At 37.2% G+C, this 21,284-nt stretch overlaps 1 protein-coding gene across 5 annotated transcripts in view; it reads right to left on the reverse strand.

The window, feature by feature from the left end:
- Nucleotides 1-1,494: 1,494 nt before the first annotated feature.
- PPP2R2B (protein phosphatase 2 regulatory subunit Bbeta) overlaps nt 1,495-21,284 on the reverse strand; it is a 457,959-nt gene continuing 438,169 nt past the window's right edge. For all 5 annotated transcript variants that reach the window (XM_074291738.1, XM_074291742.1, XM_074291741.1 and 2 more), the window contains exons 7-9: nt 8,774-8,943; nt 5,066-5,157; nt 1,495-2,206 (exon numbers count right to left, since the gene is read on the reverse strand). In XM_074291738.1, the coding sequence (XP_074147839.1) occupies nt 1,927-2,206; nt 5,066-5,157; nt 8,774-8,943 (542 nt within the window). In that variant the 3' untranslated portion in view covers nt 1,495-1,926. The remainder of the gene's footprint in view (nt 2,207-5,065; nt 5,158-8,773; nt 8,944-21,284) is intronic.

The following is a 21,284-nucleotide window of genomic DNA, read 5'->3' on the forward strand; positions in this document are numbered from 1 at the left end:
TACTAGAGATGTCTGGCTTATTTTATAGTTGCAGACTTATATGGGACCTTAAAATGTATCTAGTTCAACATCCTTTGGGATATGGGTAGAAAGTGGTACAGTATATATCTTAACAGGATATGTAGTGGTTACGGCTAACGTGTTTTCTCCCCACATTTTGATTGAAGTTTTGGCGCTCTAGGCAAAACATCCTAATGAACTGAACAAGGATGACAAGGAGAAAGTCCACACAACAAGCTAAGAGGACAACTGAGAGAATTTTACTTGGGGTGTTACAGAACAGGCTTTTGATACAAGGTAAAACAAAAAAGACACTGGGAAAATAGGATGGACTTCTGCTATTTCCCCTTATTCCCCAGTCCTGGCAATGTTCCCTTCAATGTCAACCCTGAAAGTTGTGATTTTTCTGGCTCTATGGAAAGCCACATACCAATGAAAACCCGCCGTTAACGATCGCCGCCCATGAGGTCTGTCCTGACCCACCTTTCTTCTCTCAGGTGGCAGGTTAGATGGTCTGTGAAAGGTTGAGTGAGTGGCCAGCACCTGAGCAAATACTGCAGCTACTGTGAAATCCAGGCCCTGGTGTGTTTGTGGGAACTCTCCCAGGAGCCAGAAATCCTTTGAATTCATTGAGTTGTACTCCCTGAGGTACGTTAGGGGGATATCAGTGGCATTTCTCAGGAAGGGTCACAAGCCAGAAACCCCAACTGAGAAGGAGGCATTGAAGGATTTGACAATCTTAGCAGGTTCCAGTGGATTTCATAGACAGTTTGTTCCTTTCATGCACAATTTTTACACTAGGAGAAGTTGTCCAACCTCATGGGTTTTCACCTTGGAAAGGAAAAGGGTAAGCTTAGGGTGTTGCAAATTCCAATTAGCTTTCAGAAAATGGTCTTTTAAAACTGATTAATCTTATTCCAGTACCATGGGCCTGGGCTTTGTTACTCTGTTGGCTCTAATATCTGAGGGAAGAAGTGGGGGAATAAGGAGAATTCTTGGGTGTGATCCTCATTTGAATGTCAAAATATAAGCAGCAACTTTTTTTTGTCTTTAGGCTTTCATTAAAAGAATGAAAAAGAATAAATAATTACTTAAAGAAGCAGAGAAAAAAATAAAATTAAATAAAACAGAGGGTAGAGTCCAGGCCTGTATAAATTTATAACTTTTTGGAAGTTCTCTTTTAAGTGTTTTGTACCAATTCACCAAAGCACAGAAGCATATTTAGAGTCAAATCTTCTTGGGCTTGTAACAGAAAAATGTAAGGAGCTCTAGTGTGCATGCAACTTTTAACCAGACTCTAACTTTGGTCCTGAACTTCTGCCTGCACAGACTCATAAAAAGTAAATATATATATATATATATATATATATATATATATATATATATATATATATATATATATTTGGAACAGCAACAACAAAAAAGACTTTTTTTAAAATGAGAGGGGAAAGCAATTCTGGTTTTCTAGGAAACAAACAGATTTTTATCCAAAAGTAGAGTAAACAGTGTTTATTTTTCAATCAAATGGAATTGCTTAATTAAAAAAAAACTTATCTTCCCCTCCCCCCTTAAATACTACAGACAACCTCATTTCACCTCAGCAGACACCTAGAAACAAAACACTGGACTCACCAGAGAGAACTGAGTAATAAAAGAATCAGAAGTTCAAGTCAACTATGGAAGGGTTCTGGTTACCTGGCAGCTCTCGATTCTAAACAAAAGTATTCTGAACCTATTTGTTGGATTTGCCAACACAGTTTCTTAAAATTGGGGGATTTGGGGGCCTTTGGACTGCTTTTCTTCTATCCAATTGTTTCCTGCATAGGAAAATTAAAGTCAATGAATAAAATGAAAACCCAAAGAAATATTTAAAAACTTGTTTGACTAGTATTCAGTATGTAAGCTTATTAAGTATAACTTGTCCTCCTAGTTAACCTTGTCCTGGAATATATATAGGTTATTTGTAGCCGCCACTGCTATAATATTTTCTGAAGGATGCCAAGCTGTATGTAAGATCTTTTTGCTAAAGTCCAGACTGTCCACGCTGATCTCATCTTTTCTCCGTTTGCCACCTACACATACTTTTCGGGGTTTCAAGATGGCCCTGGGCTTGCTGTTTTCCCTGGAAGCCTCCAGGGTGACATCACGCTTTGTATTTCGATCAAACATCCTGAAGAAATTGTTGTAGGATCCAGTCATGATGACACTGCAAAGTGTGAGGGGAGAGAGGGATTAGTTGTACGGCGTGTTGGGACCATCTCCACACCCATTGCTGTTCTAGCCCTTGACAATTTTATGCTTTGGTGGTTTTATGGAAAGAAAGGCAAGGATGGATTTGCTGAAGGATTTGCTATATTGATCATTCTTAATTAGCTTTAGAATGGCTGATTTTTATTGTTTTAGACATCTGGTTATCAGGTCCTGAATTGACTGGTCTTTATGAATAATAAATAATCCAAATTAAAAAAAATTTTTTTTTTTTGCAAATTTGATTATGAATTTACATGCTGTCCAAGTCAGACCATGAAGTCATCCATGTTTACCTAATCTTCTGAAAGATCTGAATTTTCTGTTGAATAAACAACTAATTTTTGGGACAAAAATCAACATCAGTATTATAATAGGAGAAAAGTAATGATGAGAAAGAAGTTACTTCAACCATTTTTAACTTGACTTATTCAAACAAGTTAGAAATATCCTTAAGTGGGCAATGGGAAAGGTCACTGTCAACAATCTTTGTGAAGAAATACATTTTATGATTTTATGATTAAAAAATGTAAGAAATATTTGGGTAGCAACTTATCAAGAAATACTTTTTTCCCTTCAATCTATGAAAAAAGAATACATATATTTTTCTTATTATTGCTTTTATTATTAATACAACAGGAAGCAGTGTCATGTTGTATAGAGGGCAAGTCTTAAACTCAGCAACTCTTAGATTAAAGCCTTGGTGCTTCCAATGGAATGTAAGCTTCTGGAAGGCAGGAATTATATCAGTTGTTTTATCTGTTTCCCTAGTGTCTAGCACAACAAAAATTTTAACAGAACAGGTACTTCATGCTTGTTGGTTTAAATTGTACGATTAATTGGTTGCTTGTAAAATCATTTACATTTTGATCTGCTGTTTTTGATTGTGTAGATATGTTTCCTCTTCAGCTTTGTTCTATATTAATTTATTAATATAAATCTAATTCTTCTACTGTCATTTAAAAAATTACAAACAAAACAACTGATATAATTCCTGGCTTCAAGGAACCCACACTTTACTGATAGAGTGGGAAAGAGACCTGAGAGATCTTCTAATCTAATCCCTTTATTTTATACATGAAGAAACAGGCAAGAGAAAAGTGACTTGCCCAGTTTTATTTATTATTAGTAGCAGAGTTGCCATTAGAATTCATCCTGATCTCTTTTCTGAAATATTTGAGGGCAATATCAGAGAAAATCTACCAGACATCAGAAAGAAAACTGATTTAAACATTTGATTCTCAATGCTAGTGACAATAATGGTATTTCATAAAACACTTGCAAACATTGCCCTTTGTCAGACAGTGTAGAAACAGGAATTAATTCATCCTGCTCTTTGGTATTGGTACAAAGGTAGTAGGTAACCCTTTATGATATAGGAGTTGTTTACTTAGGAAATTTGGAAAAATTATCTGTATTTTTTTGGGGGGAGGGGGAAAATAGGCCTATAATTTTATTACTGTAGGTACCTCGGAGTGATGAAATTTCCTTTATCCAGGCTGGCTAGCAGCTGCTATTCAATTTAAAATTTTAAGAGGGTTTATGAGAACACTGAAAGGTTAAGTGATTTACTCTAGGTCAAACAATCAGGATTCATCAGAGGGGGACAGGAACAACAAATTTATTATTTTTTTTCTGACTGAAAGCCATTTCTTAGACTATGTCCCTTAAACTATGCTGACTTTCCTTTGGTAATTTTAAAGCTAAAAATGAACCACTGAGATGGAATAACAATGAAAAAATAAACATTTATGTAGTTATTTAAGATTCAGTCCTCACAAGCACCTTGAATTAGTTGCTAGAGTCTCCATTTTACATGTGAGGAAACAGCAACTCAGAGTAATTAAATGAATTGCTCAAGATCATACATCTAGAAAGTGAATGAGGTGGGATTTGAATCCAGAACTTCTTGATTGAAGTCACTGCCTTCAATATAAAAAAAAACCTTAAAATTGTAAACAGGTTTTTTCCAAGGAATTTGACATATGATTTACACTTGTACTGAACCAATAACCTTAGGTCAGGACCGCAACAGCAGCTTAAAAAAAAAAAAAAAAAAGCTGAAGTCAACGGCCAGCTGACTTTAACAACTTTGTTTTCCATCAGCGGAAGCTGTCAGGACTGAATTTTTGGCAGAAATGATGTAATTTTTCAATTCATGTTAGTTCTGGCAGACTTGGCCCTGAAGATGGACAGAACTTCTAAGGATATATTTATTTTCTGTTTATTTTTTCCTAAATAATTAATGATCTTAGAGCATTATTGAATTACAGGCTCATATCTCTATAGCTAGAAGTGTATTCGGAGGCTATTTAATCCACCCCACTCCTTTTATTGATGAAGAAGCTGAAGCCCAAGGGAATACATTCTCTTTATATTGGTCTTGTATTTTTAAAAAGGGCCCTTATAGAATATAAACTTCTTGAGAGCAGGGGCTGCTTTTCTTTTTGTCTTGGTAGTCCCTGCTTTTGACCCAGTTTCTTGAACTAGTAGGTAGTTTTGATTAAATTTGAGTATTGGATTGGATTGGATTAGAGTAAAAAAAAAATCAGTAGCCAGGAGTATTAATTATTCCTTCTATGACAGGAAGCTTCTTTCCTTGAGTGAAAAGGTATCTTATGGGACTATATTTCATCCTTGGGTATCTCTGCTTTCTAGGACACAGATCATCATTTAGACTTCCCACTAAATGTGAATCCCAACCCACGCTATGGATCTGGACAACTAGAAATCAACATAATTTTTTCCTCTTGCCATACACTGTCCAATTCCCACCTTAGACAATTGAGGACAAAGAGGTTCTTTACTGTGTTCTCACCTGTCTGATCCATTCCACACACATTCAAATTTATCGAAAATGCAGTCATTTTCGTAGAGAGAACACAACTTGCTGCGGAGGTAGTCATGAACCTGCCATAAGAGAGAGAAGGGAATAAGCCCGTGAACTAATTTTCATTTTTATGAGTATGTCAGTGGACATCTCCAATGCTACTCAATTTTCTGGTTCTTCATTTCAAAGGATGGTAGTGGTACTTGTGACTGTGGGGAATAATATTATCTCTGTTTTGTGGCCAAATGAAAAACCGGAGATGCTCTCATCTATCATTGGAAATTAGGAGACAGTATTTGCTTTATGGAAGAAGATAGATATATGCAAGGTCTACAAGATAAAGGTGTGTACCTGCAAATTATAGTCATTTGTTTTGCTATGTCACTACCACCCTCCAGATGGTCTGTGAGTACCAAGGATGAACTGTGGATGTCTAGATGGTTGCTCAGGGCAGTTTTATGTTTGGGTTTTATGTTACTCTTTGAAGTATCCAGGTCTTGGGATATGAATTTAAGTAAGGCCAAAGAAATATATGTATCAGAAAAGAAGCGTATTAAGTAGGGAAAGATAATTGAGATGGGAAATGTATGTCCAGGTAAAATGCCCACAGGTTATTTTAGGAATGAGAATGTGCTTTGTCATGGATTTGGCTGCTTGCCCCCTTTGGTTTTTTGTTGTTAATGGGATAGTCTTGTGATCTCTCAATATAAATATTGTCAGGGAAAAACCCAGACAATTAAGAGTTGGTGAATTCTAAATAAGGATCCTCTGTTATTATCTCCTGGGCAAAAGTCCCCAAATATTAGATTCCAAATGATCTTACCTCCATTTACTTCCACTATTGTTACTAGTCAGCCTTCACTACTTTATCTCTTAATTATTGCAAAAGCCCTAAGTTGATCTCACTGCCTCTAATTCATCTTATATATTTGACATCAATCTATCTTCCTTCCAAATAGTGATTTACTTCAACCATTCCCCCAGTTAATAATTTTTAATCACTCTCCACAGTCTACAGGATAAAATCCAAATTTCTCAGCCTGGCGTCTAATCCCCTCTCCTACCCTGGAACATGACTCCAGTTAGCTGTGTTGATTTATATATTATTTTCCAAATATATTGCTCATGCTCCAGTAGAATTTAAATTCCTTTTGGGTGGAGACTTTTGCTTTATCTTTGTCGAGACCATAGCTTACCAGACAATATTACACACTGTAGTTAGTTTATATTTGTTATATTTAGTGGAATTGAAATACAGTTCCTGTTACATTTCTTGTCCTTTACTTTCCTCTTCATCCAGTTAATCTTGTCTAATACAGTTATCATCTTCTCCACAATGGTTCTCCCTTCAACCCCCCAATTCTCTCCCCCTCTTCTTCTTGATTTATGGAACATTTAGCATCTAAATCATCTACCTTGGTACTTAATTACATATCGTCTTGGATTGTTAATTTGACATAAATGTTTATCTATTCTCCCTCTTCAACTAGAATATAAACTCTTTGAGGAAAGAGGCGAGATTTTTTACATCCCTCACAGCAGTACTAAAGATGGGTGCTCAATAATCAGATTTATTTGACAACAATTTAGATGCCAGTATGAGTTCTGTAGAGATGGCCTTTGAGGAAGGTCAATGCACTTGTAAACTACTTAAAAGCACAGATTCTAGGTTTTGGACTTGTTAGAGTGCTGGTCACAGGGATGGTCAGTAATGACCTTCCACCTTAATTAGCATTTTATTCTATAACCCTCTACTGCATTTATTATATAATTGTACAGCATAGTTTATTATGTTTGTAGCATATCTCTCTACTAGATTATAAGGCTCAGGAGGGAAGGAAATGTGAACTTTAAACCACATCCTTCTCTAAATTTTTAATCTTCTCTAGAACAGTTGCTATAGGTTTGCCTAATGACCAATTGGTGAATGAAGTGTGGGTCCATTAATACTGAATGACCAGTGTTTCCAAATGGCTTGTGTTCTGTGACCTATTAAACAGGGGGGGGCAAAAAGACCAACATGAAACTGCCATGAAACACTTGAAAGCATCTTTACTAGATTTTCCCTTTCCCCTTCAGGTCTTGTATAAAAAAGTCTTTTATAAATAGTCTTGTATAAAAAAGAATCAGAATTGATAGGGGTTGAGGTCCCTTTAATATTCCTTTCTGATTTCCCAACCCCCATGGCTGACCTTTGATTCACAAATCCTGGTCAAAAAGCACCCTTTTGAAAATCTGGGCCCAGCCCCCACTAGATCTGAGCTGGCTTGGGTTTTCCCCACGCTCCACTGAATCTGAGCTAACTGAAAGCCCCCCAGGAGCCTGAGACTCGAGCCACCTTCAACATCACCGAGAGCCCCATTATAAAAGGGCAACGCTAGACGCCATGCTTTTGCAGAAGTCCTAAGTATGGCATCCTTATGCCAAGGGTTTCTGACCGCCGGACCTAATCCAGTGCTCTTCTATCTCTACTCTCAACTTTACTAACTAAACTTTACTTCTAAAATCCCTACAATAAACCTTTTTATCAATCTAGGTTTTCGGGCCTGTAAATTCATTTACAGTGGACACTGTGCCTCACAGGACTATCTTACTATCTTTGTGCCAACAAACAGGGTTCCCCCTTTTCTATCTCTCATCAGAACCATTAAAGGTCAAGCTCTGTTAAGCACTTGGCCCACTCTGAACTCATGCCCTAAAGGACAAGCTCGGTCTCCAGTTCAGTGGCTAGGGAACATGCTCAGCTTCTCATTTCCTCACACATGGAGTAGGGTAAAAATACCCAAGCTCCTCCCTAGCATTAGTTAAAATGACCCAATGAAGGATGGAAGGCAGTGTCTAAGTCTGTCCTGACTCCAGGAATATTTTCATTTGGAGTGAGGCAAGAAAGTGGCTTTGAGAGAGTAGTGCCATGACAGAAATTTGGTTGGGAAGTTGCATGGGACAGTGACTTGGGGCAGATATTTATTGAGTTAAGCTCATGATCAAAATTTGAAGGCTGGAATGGACATTTGAAGTCATTTAACCCAACTATCTCATTTTATTGATGAAGAAACTGAGATTCATACTGGTTAGTTTAGTGATTTTCCCCAAGTCAGAGAGTGATTTGAACTTAGGTCTTTATGATTATAAATGTAGCACTCTTATCAATTAGTCCACATTGCCTTCTAAACCTCATAGTGTAAATCTGGAAAAGATCTGAAAAAACTTTAGAGGCCAGAGGTATCAAACTGTAGCCTACTTGTGGCCTACAACACTCCTAAGTGTAGCCAGGACTAGATTAAAATGTAATTGGGAACTATTTGACAAAATACAAATGAAATAAAAACATTGATTATATTATATTTTAAGCTGTCAATATGTCCCCCAGGGATCCTTATGTATGGATTAGTACATTCCATTTCTATTTTGAGTTTGACAGTATTGATGGAGATCATTTCCCTCATTTTTATTGATGAAGAATTGGTTCTGAGGGTTTAAGTGATTTGCTCACCATCATACAGCTTAAGTTTTTGAGAAAGAATCTGAACCCATCATATAGCAGTTAATTATATTTGGCCTTAAACAGATGGAACAACCAGGAGGTAATGGAAGTCCAGATTGTAAGCTTCTTGAAGATAAAGCCTACATCTTATATATTTTTTTTTGTGTTCTGAGGGCTCATCCAATCCCTGAGTAATTAACCCAGTACTGTACCTGGTAAGTCTCAATGGGCCGATTTTCCATGTTGAGGTCCCAAACTTTGACAGTCAGATAATCCCTGGTCATAATGTACCTTCCGCTATGACTGAACTTCACATCAGAAATTGAAGAGATGATTTCAGAAAAAAATGACCTGTTGCTTGGATCTTCTGGCTCCTCAAAAACTGTAAAAGAAGAACACAAGCTAAAGCTAGAGTATTCCAGTTAAACAGTTCTAAACCAGGGCTAGAAATGGGAGAAAGGAGGAGCAACTTGGAGAATGATGTCTTTTGGAGTTTTTCCTCCATTGATATCATCTATCAAATGAAGACATTCTCTTTGGTGGTTAAAGACAAAGAATCTACTACATTAAAACAATCTAAGGGCACAGGGAGCGTTCTCTTGTGCTTTTTCTGTTTCTCTGTTTCTCGTTTTCCTCCCTGTTTCCTTTTTTTCTTTTCATTCCCCCCCCCCCTTTTTTTATTGGGTGGGACTAAATTTTTTTTTCTTATTATAGCTTTTTATTTATAAAACATATGCATGGGAAATTTTTCAACACTGACCCTTGCAAAAACTTCTGTTCCAACTTTTCCCCTTCTTCCTCCCATCCCCTCCCCTGGATGGCAGGTAGTCCTATACATGTTAAATATGTTAATGTATATTGTTAAATATGATATATGTATACATATTTATACAGTTATCTTGCTACACAAGAAAAATTGGATTTAGAAAGAAGGCAAAAATAACCTGGGAAGAAAAACAAAAATGCAAGCAAACAACAACAGAAAGAGTGTAAATGCTATATTCTGGTCCACACTCATTTCCCAGTGTTCTTTTGCTGAGTGTAGCTGGTTCTGTTCATTACTGATCAATTGGAACTGATTTGGATCCTCTCATTGCTGAAGAGGAGATCCATGTTAATCAGAATTGATCATCATATAGGATTGTTGTTTAAGTATATAATGATCTCTTGGTCCTGCTCATTTCACTCAGCATCAGTTCCTGTAAGTCTCTCATCTTGCTGGTCATTTCTTACAGAACAATAATAATCCATAACATTCATATATCACAACTTATTCAGCCATTCTCCAATTGATGGGCATCCACTCAGTTTCCAGTTTCTGGCCACTACAAAAAGGGCTGCCACAAACACTTTTGCATATAAAGGTCCCTTTCCCTTCTTCAATGTCTCTTTGGGATATAAGCCCAGTAGTAACACTGCTGGGTCAAAGGGTATGCACAGTTTGATAATGTTTTGAGTACAATTCTAGATTGCTCTCCAGAATGGTTGGATCCATTCACAGATCTACCAAAAATGCATCAGTGACCCAGTTTTGGTGGGACCACATTTTAAAGAGTTTCAAATGCCAGACAAAGTTTTTTGACCTTTGCTTAGTAGGCGGTCAAAAGCCATTGAAGATTTTTGAATCAAGAAGTGAAATGAATTTTGGAGATTTATCACATTTGTCTCTGCTCAAGTCACCACATAATCTTGAGATGTTCAATGTATTAGACAGACAAAGGCTACCTATTTGCAGACAATTGGTAAGTTCAAGTCCTCAAAGGGTGATAATATTGTGATGTAACCTGAAATAATACCTGATCTCTGCTTTTCTTTTTTAAGACAACTGGGGATAAGAACCCAATAGCCAACAGTCTTGTTTTCTGTCAGCAGGCACTTCTTTAGAAAACTGTTTAGAAAGGTCTTCCTGTGACAATTTTTTTTGAGAAAATAGCATTCATTTATCTCTTGGTCATTATAAACTGCTGAAGAGAACACATGTTCAAGCTTGGCTTCAGAGAAAACTAAAACAATACACTTCTCTATTTTCAATTATATAGGTGGAGCACTATGGGTATAGAATTTTGCATATTCCATCAATGTTGATCAACACATAACTGGTGTGCTGGTTGGTTTTATTGAATTGCCTTTCTTTCTGTTTTATTCTGATTATTCATTACAGATGGTGGCTGATTGGCTGGTAAAGAGAATAAGAATAAATATTTGGGTGTGAAGACAACATAGGAACAAATAATAGCAGTAAACTTTAAAAATTTATTTTTTTAAAGAGAAGACTAGTATTGAAACTTTCAAACTTTAGCCTTGACATCTCTCACAAATTCCTGTCCACTTGGATATCCCACCTCAAATTCAACCCATCTAAACCAAATGTCATTCCTCCTCTCCCCCCTCTCCCTGTTAATTCTATGGGTCTTCCAGTCAGGCATATTCAAAACTTTGGAGTCTTCTTTGACTTTCCTCTCATCACATCTAATTAATCTTATCAGTTCTTCCTCTGTAATGTCTCTTCAGGCCCTTCTCACCCCTCTTGGACCATGATTTTCTCATTGTTTTCTGCCTCCAGTCTTTCTCCACTCAATTTTTTCTGCAATAGGTCTCATCCTTTTCCATCTCTGTGTGTATTTTCTCTGAGGAATACCTTCCCTTCTCCTATCCTATCCTTCAGAACCCAGTGCCACCACAATTAAGAAGGTTGGCTAATTAATCTGTGGAGCAGAAAGGCAACAGCTGTTGCTAATTAGAAGGCATCATCCTCTCTTTCCTTTAGAGGCTGGCTGAGGAAGACTTATAAGAGCAGAGCTGGCTCATGTTTCTGGGCTAATGATCCTGAAAGGTCATTTCAGTGCTGGGACTTCTCCCTCCCTCTGGCTGGAGAAGATGGAGACCTTTCCTTCCAGAATCTCCATTTAAGGAGGGAGTCCAGGCCATCCATCTCTTCATTTGTTGCTCAGCACATAATAGGTGCTTAATAAGGATTTGTTGATTGATATAATATTACTTCCCTTCAAGTCCTCTCAGGTCCAGTGAAACTGTGCTATTATTGGTTCTTGAACTTGGAATTCCACCTACAGCCTCGAGCTTTTGTAAAGGCTGTCCTCCATGCCTGGAATGCACTTGGTCTCCACCTTTGCATCTTAAACTTTTCTTAGCTTCCTACGAGACTCAGCTTAAATGTCACTTCCCCCAAGAAGCCTGTCTTGATCTTCATCCTTGATTGTCCTCATCCTTTCTTGACTGCTCAAATTATCTTGTATTTACTTAATAGTGTCCAAGTTGTTCCTCCCTATCCCCATCCCTGGGAGAATGTAAGTTTCTAGAACCCAGAAACAGTGATATATTTTCTCTTTTTCTCTGTAGCACTCAGAACTTAAGTAATTTAATTAATGCTCCTTGTCTTCCCAAGCCCACTCTACTCTACATTACTTAACTGTTTGCACCATTCATGTGATAATGAACAGACAGCTAGACTGCTATTTTGTACCGTTTCTTGTGAATCCTTCGCATTACCCCGTTCAGGCTCTTCCTTATATTTGCTAATTGATTGAAACTAGATATGAGTGCCACAGCCTTGAAATGACTTTAAATGGATGACTTTAAATAAATGAATCAGAATTATTATATCCATCTTCAGGTTCCAATTCTTCAATGAAGCTTTACTCCAGATAGCACTACTCTTAATTCCAAGACCCTCCCCGACCATACATTGCACTTAGGATTTGCCTGAGTATTCTTTGTGTTGGGAAAAAAATAATTTCAGATGTGCTAGCATTTTATCAAATGATTGTCAGTTCAATGAAGACAAGTGACTAACTAAAATTAAAATAAATCCAGAATAAAACCAAAATGAAATCTCACTTAAAATGGATAAAAATGGAAATAAAGCCATTAAAAATAAACAGCTAATGAATACATTTTAAATCAGAACTGATCCTATACATTTTCTCATAATACAGTTATATTTTCTACTTGTGCTCAGTCAAGGATTTTTTTAATGTCTTTAGAGGCAGTTTATAATCACAAAAAGAGGGGAAAGGGCTGAGTTGAATTCCCTATTCTGCTACAGATTAGCTGGGTGGCAAGTCACTTTCCCATTCTGGGTCTCATTTTCCTCTTCTGTAAAATGAGAGTGAGAAGATTCTATTCTAAGACCTTTCCAGCACCAGCATTGTAAGGTTGTGTACTGCTTTTATTCATGCAGTTGAATTGGATGTGAAGGAACTCTAGTTCATGGAATTCATGGAAATTTCATGAAGTTCGGGGCACTATTACTAAGAGGATGATTTTAGTAAGCCAAAGGGAATGGGAACTATTGAAAACTGGTCACCATTTGCTATTAAGTGCAAAGACAAATGATTTCTGTATTAATCAGTATATGTCAACTGTAAAGAAATAAAAAATATGACATTTTCTTTTGGTAGACTGTAGATTAATTTTGTTGTGGACTAGTTGTTTAAGTTATGTCTTATTCTTAGTAATCCTATTTAGGGTTTTCTTGGCACAGGTACTGAAATGGTCTGCCATTTCCTTCTCCGGATAATTTTGAAGATGGGTCAGATGACTTGTCCAAAGTTACACATCTAGTGTCTGAGGATGGATTTGAAATCAGGTGTTCCTGACTTCAGACTTGGAGCTCTATCCACTGTGCCCCCTGGCTGTCTTTCTATTATATTACTCTACCTCTAAAGGACTTATAAGACAAAGGCTTTTTTTCCAGGAAATAGTCAGAAAAGGCCTGGCGATATATTCAGAACAAAGGATAACAGATGGAGAGCCCAAGGACTAAAGTGGATCCGTGAACTGGTGAAAGACCTAATAGAAAGCCTCCAAGGATTAGAGTAGATATTTATGGAGAAATTTTGGAGGGAAAGGAAAGAATTGCATAGAATGATTGATGATGGGAATACTCACCTCAATGAGATCATGAATCCACTGGCATTTTAATTTTTGTTAGGATGATGTAATTAGTGCACAAATGAGTCAAACCTGAGAAAGAACAGGCTTAGGTTTGATAAGACATTTTGTGACTTTAGGGAAAAACTGGAAGGACTATTTCTTCCTCCAATTCCCACTCCTTTCTTGGCAAGGAACACGGCATCATTTTAGGGATGAATGGTTATCTGGGACTTCTCCAGTGAAAGAAGAATAAATAAGCAATAGAGAAGAGGAAGTGCTGGGAGTGTGTGGGTAGTGCTAAGAAAAGATGAGCCCCTGGAAAGTTGACTACACAAAAATGTGCTATAATAACCTTAAATCTTGATGTACAGTTGTCATAAGGAAAGGTACTTTCTGAGAATTGTAATTGGGGCTGTGGAAAAACTTTTTTCAGGGTGGGATGCTATAAGGGAAAAGGTCTGGATAAATCCAAGCTTGAATCCATCCTAAGGAAGAGAAAGCGTAGAGAAAAAGCACATACTTTGAGTTCGATTCCAAAAATCCCCAAAGTTTTTTCCTTCAGCAGTATCTATGAATTAGCTAGCAGAGTGGTACTCACAGGTCATGGGAATGAACAATAAAAACAGCAATAAAAACTCTTGTTGTCTACCCAGGTCCAGTAGTTTTTGACTTTGCTTCAGTGGTTGTAATAAATTCAAATTATGCTGCCTTTCATTGGCCTGGGCTATACATATCTCATCTCACTATAAACTCCATGGGCATGGGGACTTTCTCTATATCTACAATCCCTACAGCATTTATTAGCCCAAGGCTTTGCACATAGCAGGGTTATTGCTGGGATTGAATAGAAAGCTGAGTAGGCAACCAATCAACAAGCATTTATTAAGTGACACTTAGGTGTCAGGACCAAAATGCAGTCGGGCACAAAAGCCTGAGAATTGGTCCCACCTCTCATCCTTCCTACATTATTCTCCCTTCCCTATCTTGATCCCTTGGCAAACCAACTCAATTGTACACTCTTTTGTTTTGTTACTGCTGATGCTCTGCCAAACCCCAACCATGGATTACTGCCACCATCCATCCTCACTTCCATTTATATACTGCTGGACAGAGCTAGCGGACATAATGAAACTGTTCTGAGTAGGTCTACTACAAATTTATGTTGCCTAATTTCCACTAGGTTTTTAGTTCAACAAAGTGATTATTTTTAATTTCTCTTCAACTGCTTCATTATCTCACTCTCCACAGAAACTATTTCAAATCTTCTTCTCCTTCCTCAAGTCTCCCAAATCACTCCTTTCATTACCCTCTCAACTGAGAATGTCATATATTTCACAGGGAAGAAATCAAGGCCATGTATATGATGAGAATTTCCTCCTCTCATCTCACATCTTAATTTCCTCAGTAAAGTGGCCTTTTTCCTTATCAGAGTCAAAACTTGATCCCATCCCTTCCTAAGTCCTCTAGAAGATTATTTCTTAAATCATCCTCACTCATTAATCTTTACTTTTTTCCTCTCTTGCTGTCTACAAACTCATCCATTTCCCTCTTTAATCTTATCATCTACAGGTCTTCTTCTGTTTGTGAGTAATTGCAATTTAACTTTGAAGATCATCCTTCAATTGAAACTGTTTTATTTCAAAGTTAACAATGATCTCTTAATCATCAAATCTATTGAGCTTTTTGACTCTTTTTGTAGCTTTTGACACTGTCACTTCTTCCTGAATACTTTTCTCCTTTCTGAGTATTTGTCACTGCTCTTGGTTCTTTTCCTACCTACCCATCCCTGTTTTTGCTACGACTTCATTCCTGTCATACCCACTAACCATGGCTATTCTCTAAGGCCTTGATTTAGGCCATGGGTTCTCAAACTATGGCCCTCGGGCCAGATACAGCCCGCTAAGGATGTTTACTCGCCCCGCCGGGTTATGGCAAATGGGCTGAGGGTTGGAGACAGAGAGTGAGCTTTTGTTTTTACTATAGTCCGGCCTTCCCACAGTCTGAGGGGCAGTGAACTGGCCCCTATTTTAAAAGTTTGAGGACCACTGGCTTAGGTCTTCTCTTCTTCCATTATCTTATTTCACTTGGTGATCTTGTTCTCACAGATTCAATTATCATCTCTAAATAGATAAATTCCAGATTTAAATAATGAACTCTTGAGATATAGTACTGAAACAGCAACTACCTTTTTGGATATCTTAGACTAGATGCCCCCTAAACATCTCAAATTGAACATATTCAAAACACAATTCATTATTCTACCCTCCCACCCAAACCATTTCATCTCCTGAACTTTCTTAGGACTAAAGGCTCCAAGACTCAAAACCCCGAATTTCATGCTTACCTTCTCAGGGTCACTATTGCTGAATCTAGTCATTTCCACCTTCCCAACATCTCTTTTATGTACTTTCTTCTCTCTGCTCACCTAGTCACCACTCTAAATAAGGCCCTCATTGCCTCTCAACTGAATTACTGCAATAGACTTCTGATTAGTCTCTGTGTCTCACATCATTAGTCTCTGTTCCAATTCCTCTTCCTTTTTTCTACCAAAGTGATTTTCCTAAAGTTTGACCATATTATTACCCCTCTTTAATAAACCAGCTGCTCCTTACTACCTCCAAGATCTAATATAAAGGCCCTTACTTGGAATTTAAACCTCTTCATAACCTGGATCCTTTTATCCTTCCCATCCCTTTACTCTCCTTGCATGTGTGCTTGGATATTGGCTTACTATCTGTTCTTCTATTCAGTGCTCTGCCTTTGTCCTGGTTAACTCCCATACTTGGAATGTTCTCCCTATTTCCTTGATTTCCCTTAAGGCTCAGTTCAAATCCCACCTTTGGCAGGAGGTCTTTTCTACTCTTTTCCAGATTCAAGTTGCTTTCTCTCTGAGATTTACAATGGATATATCTTGGATATACCAAATTATTTTATATTTCCTCCATTATAATGTGAACTCTTTGAAGGCAAGGACTATTTTTGCCTTATTTGTTAACTGGCTGACTAAATTGGCTTGGGGATATTTCTATTACATTATAATAGCACCTATGTGGGGCTGGTGAGTTTGAAATGGGGAAAAGGCAGGGATACTATGTATGATGTCATTTTATAGATAGTGAAACAATTAAGTGTCTGCTCAAAATCTTATAGCAATTTTAATGGTTAGGAACAGAACCACAGTTTTCTGATTCTTGGTCTAGCATTTTCCCCACAAATTATTTTCTTATTTAAATACATTGTTTAATAATCAAACATGGGCTTCCTACATTTAATCCCAGCAAAATTTCTGGCAATGAAGAATTCTGTGAAGCAGATTAGGGAGATGCCTCAAATATATTTTACAAGTGTTCATTCATTCATTCAAATATTATCATGAAAAACCATCCTTGTCTCAACAAAAAGTTCCCCTAAGAGATTTTATATGTGGATCCTCTACCAGGCAATATTTTATTGACCTAGTTCAGGTTACTTTATATATTGGAAAATAACAAATTGATTGTTTTTTGAAAATAGTTTACAATACAAGTTTTGCAATCTTCAAAGGGATTTTGTCGCAGTCCCTTTCTGGTAGGTCTGAGAGAGTGAGATTTTTGTTTTACTCTCAGAATAAAAGGGAGCTTTGGGACCTAGACTGAAGAAAGCAGACAGAACTTTAAACATGTGGTCTATGTTTTTTCTACCTCCTCACTTTCACAACTTAAGAGTATACAATAAGCCACTCAGTGGGGATTGTATGGCAAAATTGTATCTAAATACTAAGATAATGGATTTTAATAGAAATCAGAACTCACATTGCTTCCAAGGATCCTTTGCTTGGCAAAAATTGATTCTGCTGGTCTTCAGATTTTTCATCTACTTCACAGAAAACATATGTGCATGAATGTATGTATAGTATGTGTTTACATGCATTTATTCACATATACATATAGGTGTGTGTGTTCTGACTATTTCTATTTAATGCCATTCAAGGAGTGTTAATTAACCTTTCCTATTCCAGGGACTCTGCTACATGCCAGAGATACAGTGACAAAACTAAATGTCACCCCTCTTTTCCCACACATTATAATTTAATGAGTGAAAGAGGCTTTGGATCTTTGTACTGATAATCCTGTGAATCCCTAGACTGCTAATGTCTTGAGTATAGGAACCATGCATTTATTATTCATCTAGGTAGTGCAGGAGTACTATTAATGTCATCAGCCAATGTTCCTGGATGCTCTTTTGCCCCCAGTTCTTTATACACACACACACACACACACACACACACACACACACACACACACACACACACACACACATGTCTACAGCTTTAAAGATCTGTATACAAAGACCAACAATATGCATTTCATGCATTAAAGGCTCAATTTATTCAGCCTAGGAGATACTTAAGGCTCATAAAAGACTTGGTGGTCCTCGTCCATAGAGGGATTACAGCCTAGAATATTGGAATAGAAAAAAGAAAGCTATGACTTACGAGTTCACATAATGTACATTAGAAAAATGTGGCGATAAGGGACATTGTGAGAATAGAAAGGAGAAATTTGTTACAAGCTTCTACTTGCAGTAAAAGGCCAGCCTAGCATAAAAACATAGACTCAGAACTGAAAAGGGCTTTGCAAATCATCTAGGCAAATCCTTTCATTTTACAGATGAAACTGAGGCCCAGGGAATTAAATAACTTAGAGAAGATCACAGAAGCATTAAAGGACTTGAACTCAAATCCTCTGTCCTTATAATCAGTGTTTTTTTCCACTGTGCCATGCTTCTTCCAAATGAAGTGACTTTTTTTTTTTTTTTTTTTTTTTTTACTGAGGCAATTGGGGTTAAATGACTTGCCCAGGGACACACAGAGAACAAAATTTTCTTCCTCTCTCCCTTCCTCTCTCCCTCCCTCCCTTCCTTCTCCTTTCTTCCTTCCTTCCTTCCTTCCTTCCTTCCTTCCTTCCTTCCTTCCTTCCTTCCTTCCTTCCTTCCTTCCTTCCTTCCTTCCTTCCTTCCTTCCTTCCTTCCTTCCTTCCTTCCTTCCTTCCCTCCCTCCCTCTCTCCCTCCCTTCCTTTCTTCCTTCCTTCCTTCCACAATTGGGGTCAAATGACTTGTCCAGGGTCACACAGAGCACAATATTTTCAATCTCAGTCTGATCCTGCATAGCTTTCCCCATCTCAACCAACCTCTCCAAAGTTGGGGGGCTGTAAGAACGGGGGAAAATAAAACAAATCACTGACTTCAACGCTGAAGAATTTGGGAATAGTGGCTCATGTGGCATTTTGTTGCTGATGAAGCGTCCCCCAATGTCAAACATGCTGTTACATTTTTAATACTGCAAGCTGGTGTCTTTTCAGCTTGTAAGTAATGAGCTCAATTTTCACTTTTTAACTTTCATTCTGCAGCAGGGCTGCTGTAGCTTGCTTCATTTCCTTGCTCTTCAGAGCCAATGTACCCATGGGGGTGTTTCAGGCGCCACTGGTAATACCTAATGAGAATCCAGCCTGGGCTTTGTCAGTGGGCCATGCCCATCTGCTGAGAGGGTGCTTGGGAGTGGATAACGGCTCCCAGTTTCCCTGGCTGCAGTTTGTCCTCAGTTGTTTGGTGGTGGCTGCAGATAATGGTTCAGCACCGAGGGCAATGGTGAGCGTGAGCCAGGGCATGGGAACAGGCTGCAGCTCGCCAACTCAATGACGGTTACATTTTTAGAAATCAGTAAATGGCATAAATTGAGGCTTATCTATATTTAAAGTGACAGATTGCTTATGGGAACATTCTGATTTTTTACCTTGTCCCAAAGAGAGATGTTTATTGAACATTTTGCATTCCCCTAGCTGTAACATAAAAAAGTTCAGAAAGATGTCAGTCAAAAATGGTATAGTACAAAAAAAGATTGATGGGTCATATGGTAAAAGCAAAGCATAATCTCAGATAAAGTAATGGAAATGGCTATAAAGAAGCTACCAAAACTCTTTCTCTAGATAGATTCATCTGAGATTTCTTTCAAACTTATAAAGAAAAATTAGGACTCATATTATACAAATTATTTTCAAAAATTGAGAGTCTATCAGAATCCTTGTATGGGACAAATACAGTGTAAACAACTCCATTTGAGATGGGGGAAAGTAGGTAGTTTGGTTGAATAAATTTATAGAACCCGACCAGGCTAGAAATAAGGAAAGTTGGGTTTTAGTTCCAAATATACTATTAACTCAGTGTAGAAGCGTGAGGAAGCCATCCACTCCTTTCTGGATCTCAGTTTCCTCATCTTTGAAATAAGAGGATTGAAAAGCATGATCTCTGGTCTGTTCTTCCTGTATGGTTTAAGAATCTATACAGAATTTATGTTCTATGTGAATCCTGCTGGTAGGGCTTGAGTGTCAGAGTCAATATACTTCATTCATTGAGGATCGACTAAACACATTGTGGCTATCATTGTGAAAGATTACTGTTACCCTAAACATTAATAAATTTGAATAATACAGAGAAGTGTGGGAAGATTTGAAAAAAGAAATGCAAAGCAGAACTAGAAAAATAATATATACAATGACCTATGGTAGGTATAGAAAGGACTAAGTAAATTCACATGCTATATCAATATATAGAATTATCACAGAAGTCTTAGTGTAGTTTTAAGTTAAAAAATGTACTAAGACATTTGAGATAACTTACAATGAATATGCTTGGGCCTGAAAAAGAAAAAAGAACATACACACATATACAGACACACATACATATACACACAATACTTATTATGCACATAGGCATGTATGTATCTCTGCTTTGGGTGCAGATCTATAGACTCAATCCATGTGCCATTTTAACTTTACTGAACTTCTCTCAACCACCATCTACTATTTTTTTTTACTTGATCTTTATTGTAAGGAATGGCTCTTTAGAAAGGAGAGGGGGAAATATTTTTAGAAATAAAAATGAGTAAATAAAAGCATCAATAAAATTTTAAAAGAAGCAAAGTGAATATAGAAAGATTGGAAATAAAATCTTGAAAACTATCAGAAACAAAGAGTTTAAAATGAATTGGATGGAAAGTGAGGTGAACATTAATAGAGAGAGTTTTTTTTTTTGTTTGTTTTGTTTTTGTTTTTTTACTTTTACTTTACTGAATGGATGTCCATCAATTGGAGAATGGTTGGGTAAATTATGGTATATGAAGGTTATGGAATATTATGGCTCTGTAAGAAATGACCAGCAGGAGGAATACAGAGAGGCTTGGAGAGACTTACATCAACTGATGCTGAGTGAAACGAGCAGAACCAGGAGATCGTTGTACATGGCAACAACATTATATAATAATCAATTCTGATGGACGTGGCTCTCTTCAACAATGAGATTATTCAAACCAGTTCCAATGATCTTGTGATGAAGAGAGCCATCTACACCCAGAGAGAGGACTATGGGAACTGAGTGTGGATCACAACATAACATTCTCACTTCTTTTGTTGTTGTTTGCTTGCATTTAATTTTCTTTCTCAATTTTCTTTGTTTTTGATCAGATTTTTCTTGTGCAGCAAGATAATTACATAAATATGTATGCATATATTCGAATTACATATTTTTTTTACAATGTTTAACATATATTGGATTACTTGCCATCTAGGAGAAGGGATTGGGGGAAGGGGGGAAAATTGGAACACAGAGTTTTGCAAGGGTCAATGTTGAAAAATTATCCTTGCATGTGGTTTGAAAATAAAATCTTTAATAAAAAAAAGAAATTTACTGATATTCTTTTAATTTTCACTGCTGTAGCCATTGTATATCTTACTTTCAAAGTTCTGCTTATATCATTTTTGCATCAATTCATAAAAATCTTTACATACTTCTCTATT

This window comes from Sminthopsis crassicaudata, chromosome 2 (genome assembly GCF_048593235.1).
Source record: "Sminthopsis crassicaudata isolate SCR6 chromosome 2, ASM4859323v1, whole genome shotgun sequence".
NCBI lineage: Eukaryota > Metazoa > Chordata > Mammalia > Dasyuromorphia > Dasyuridae > Sminthopsis > Sminthopsis crassicaudata.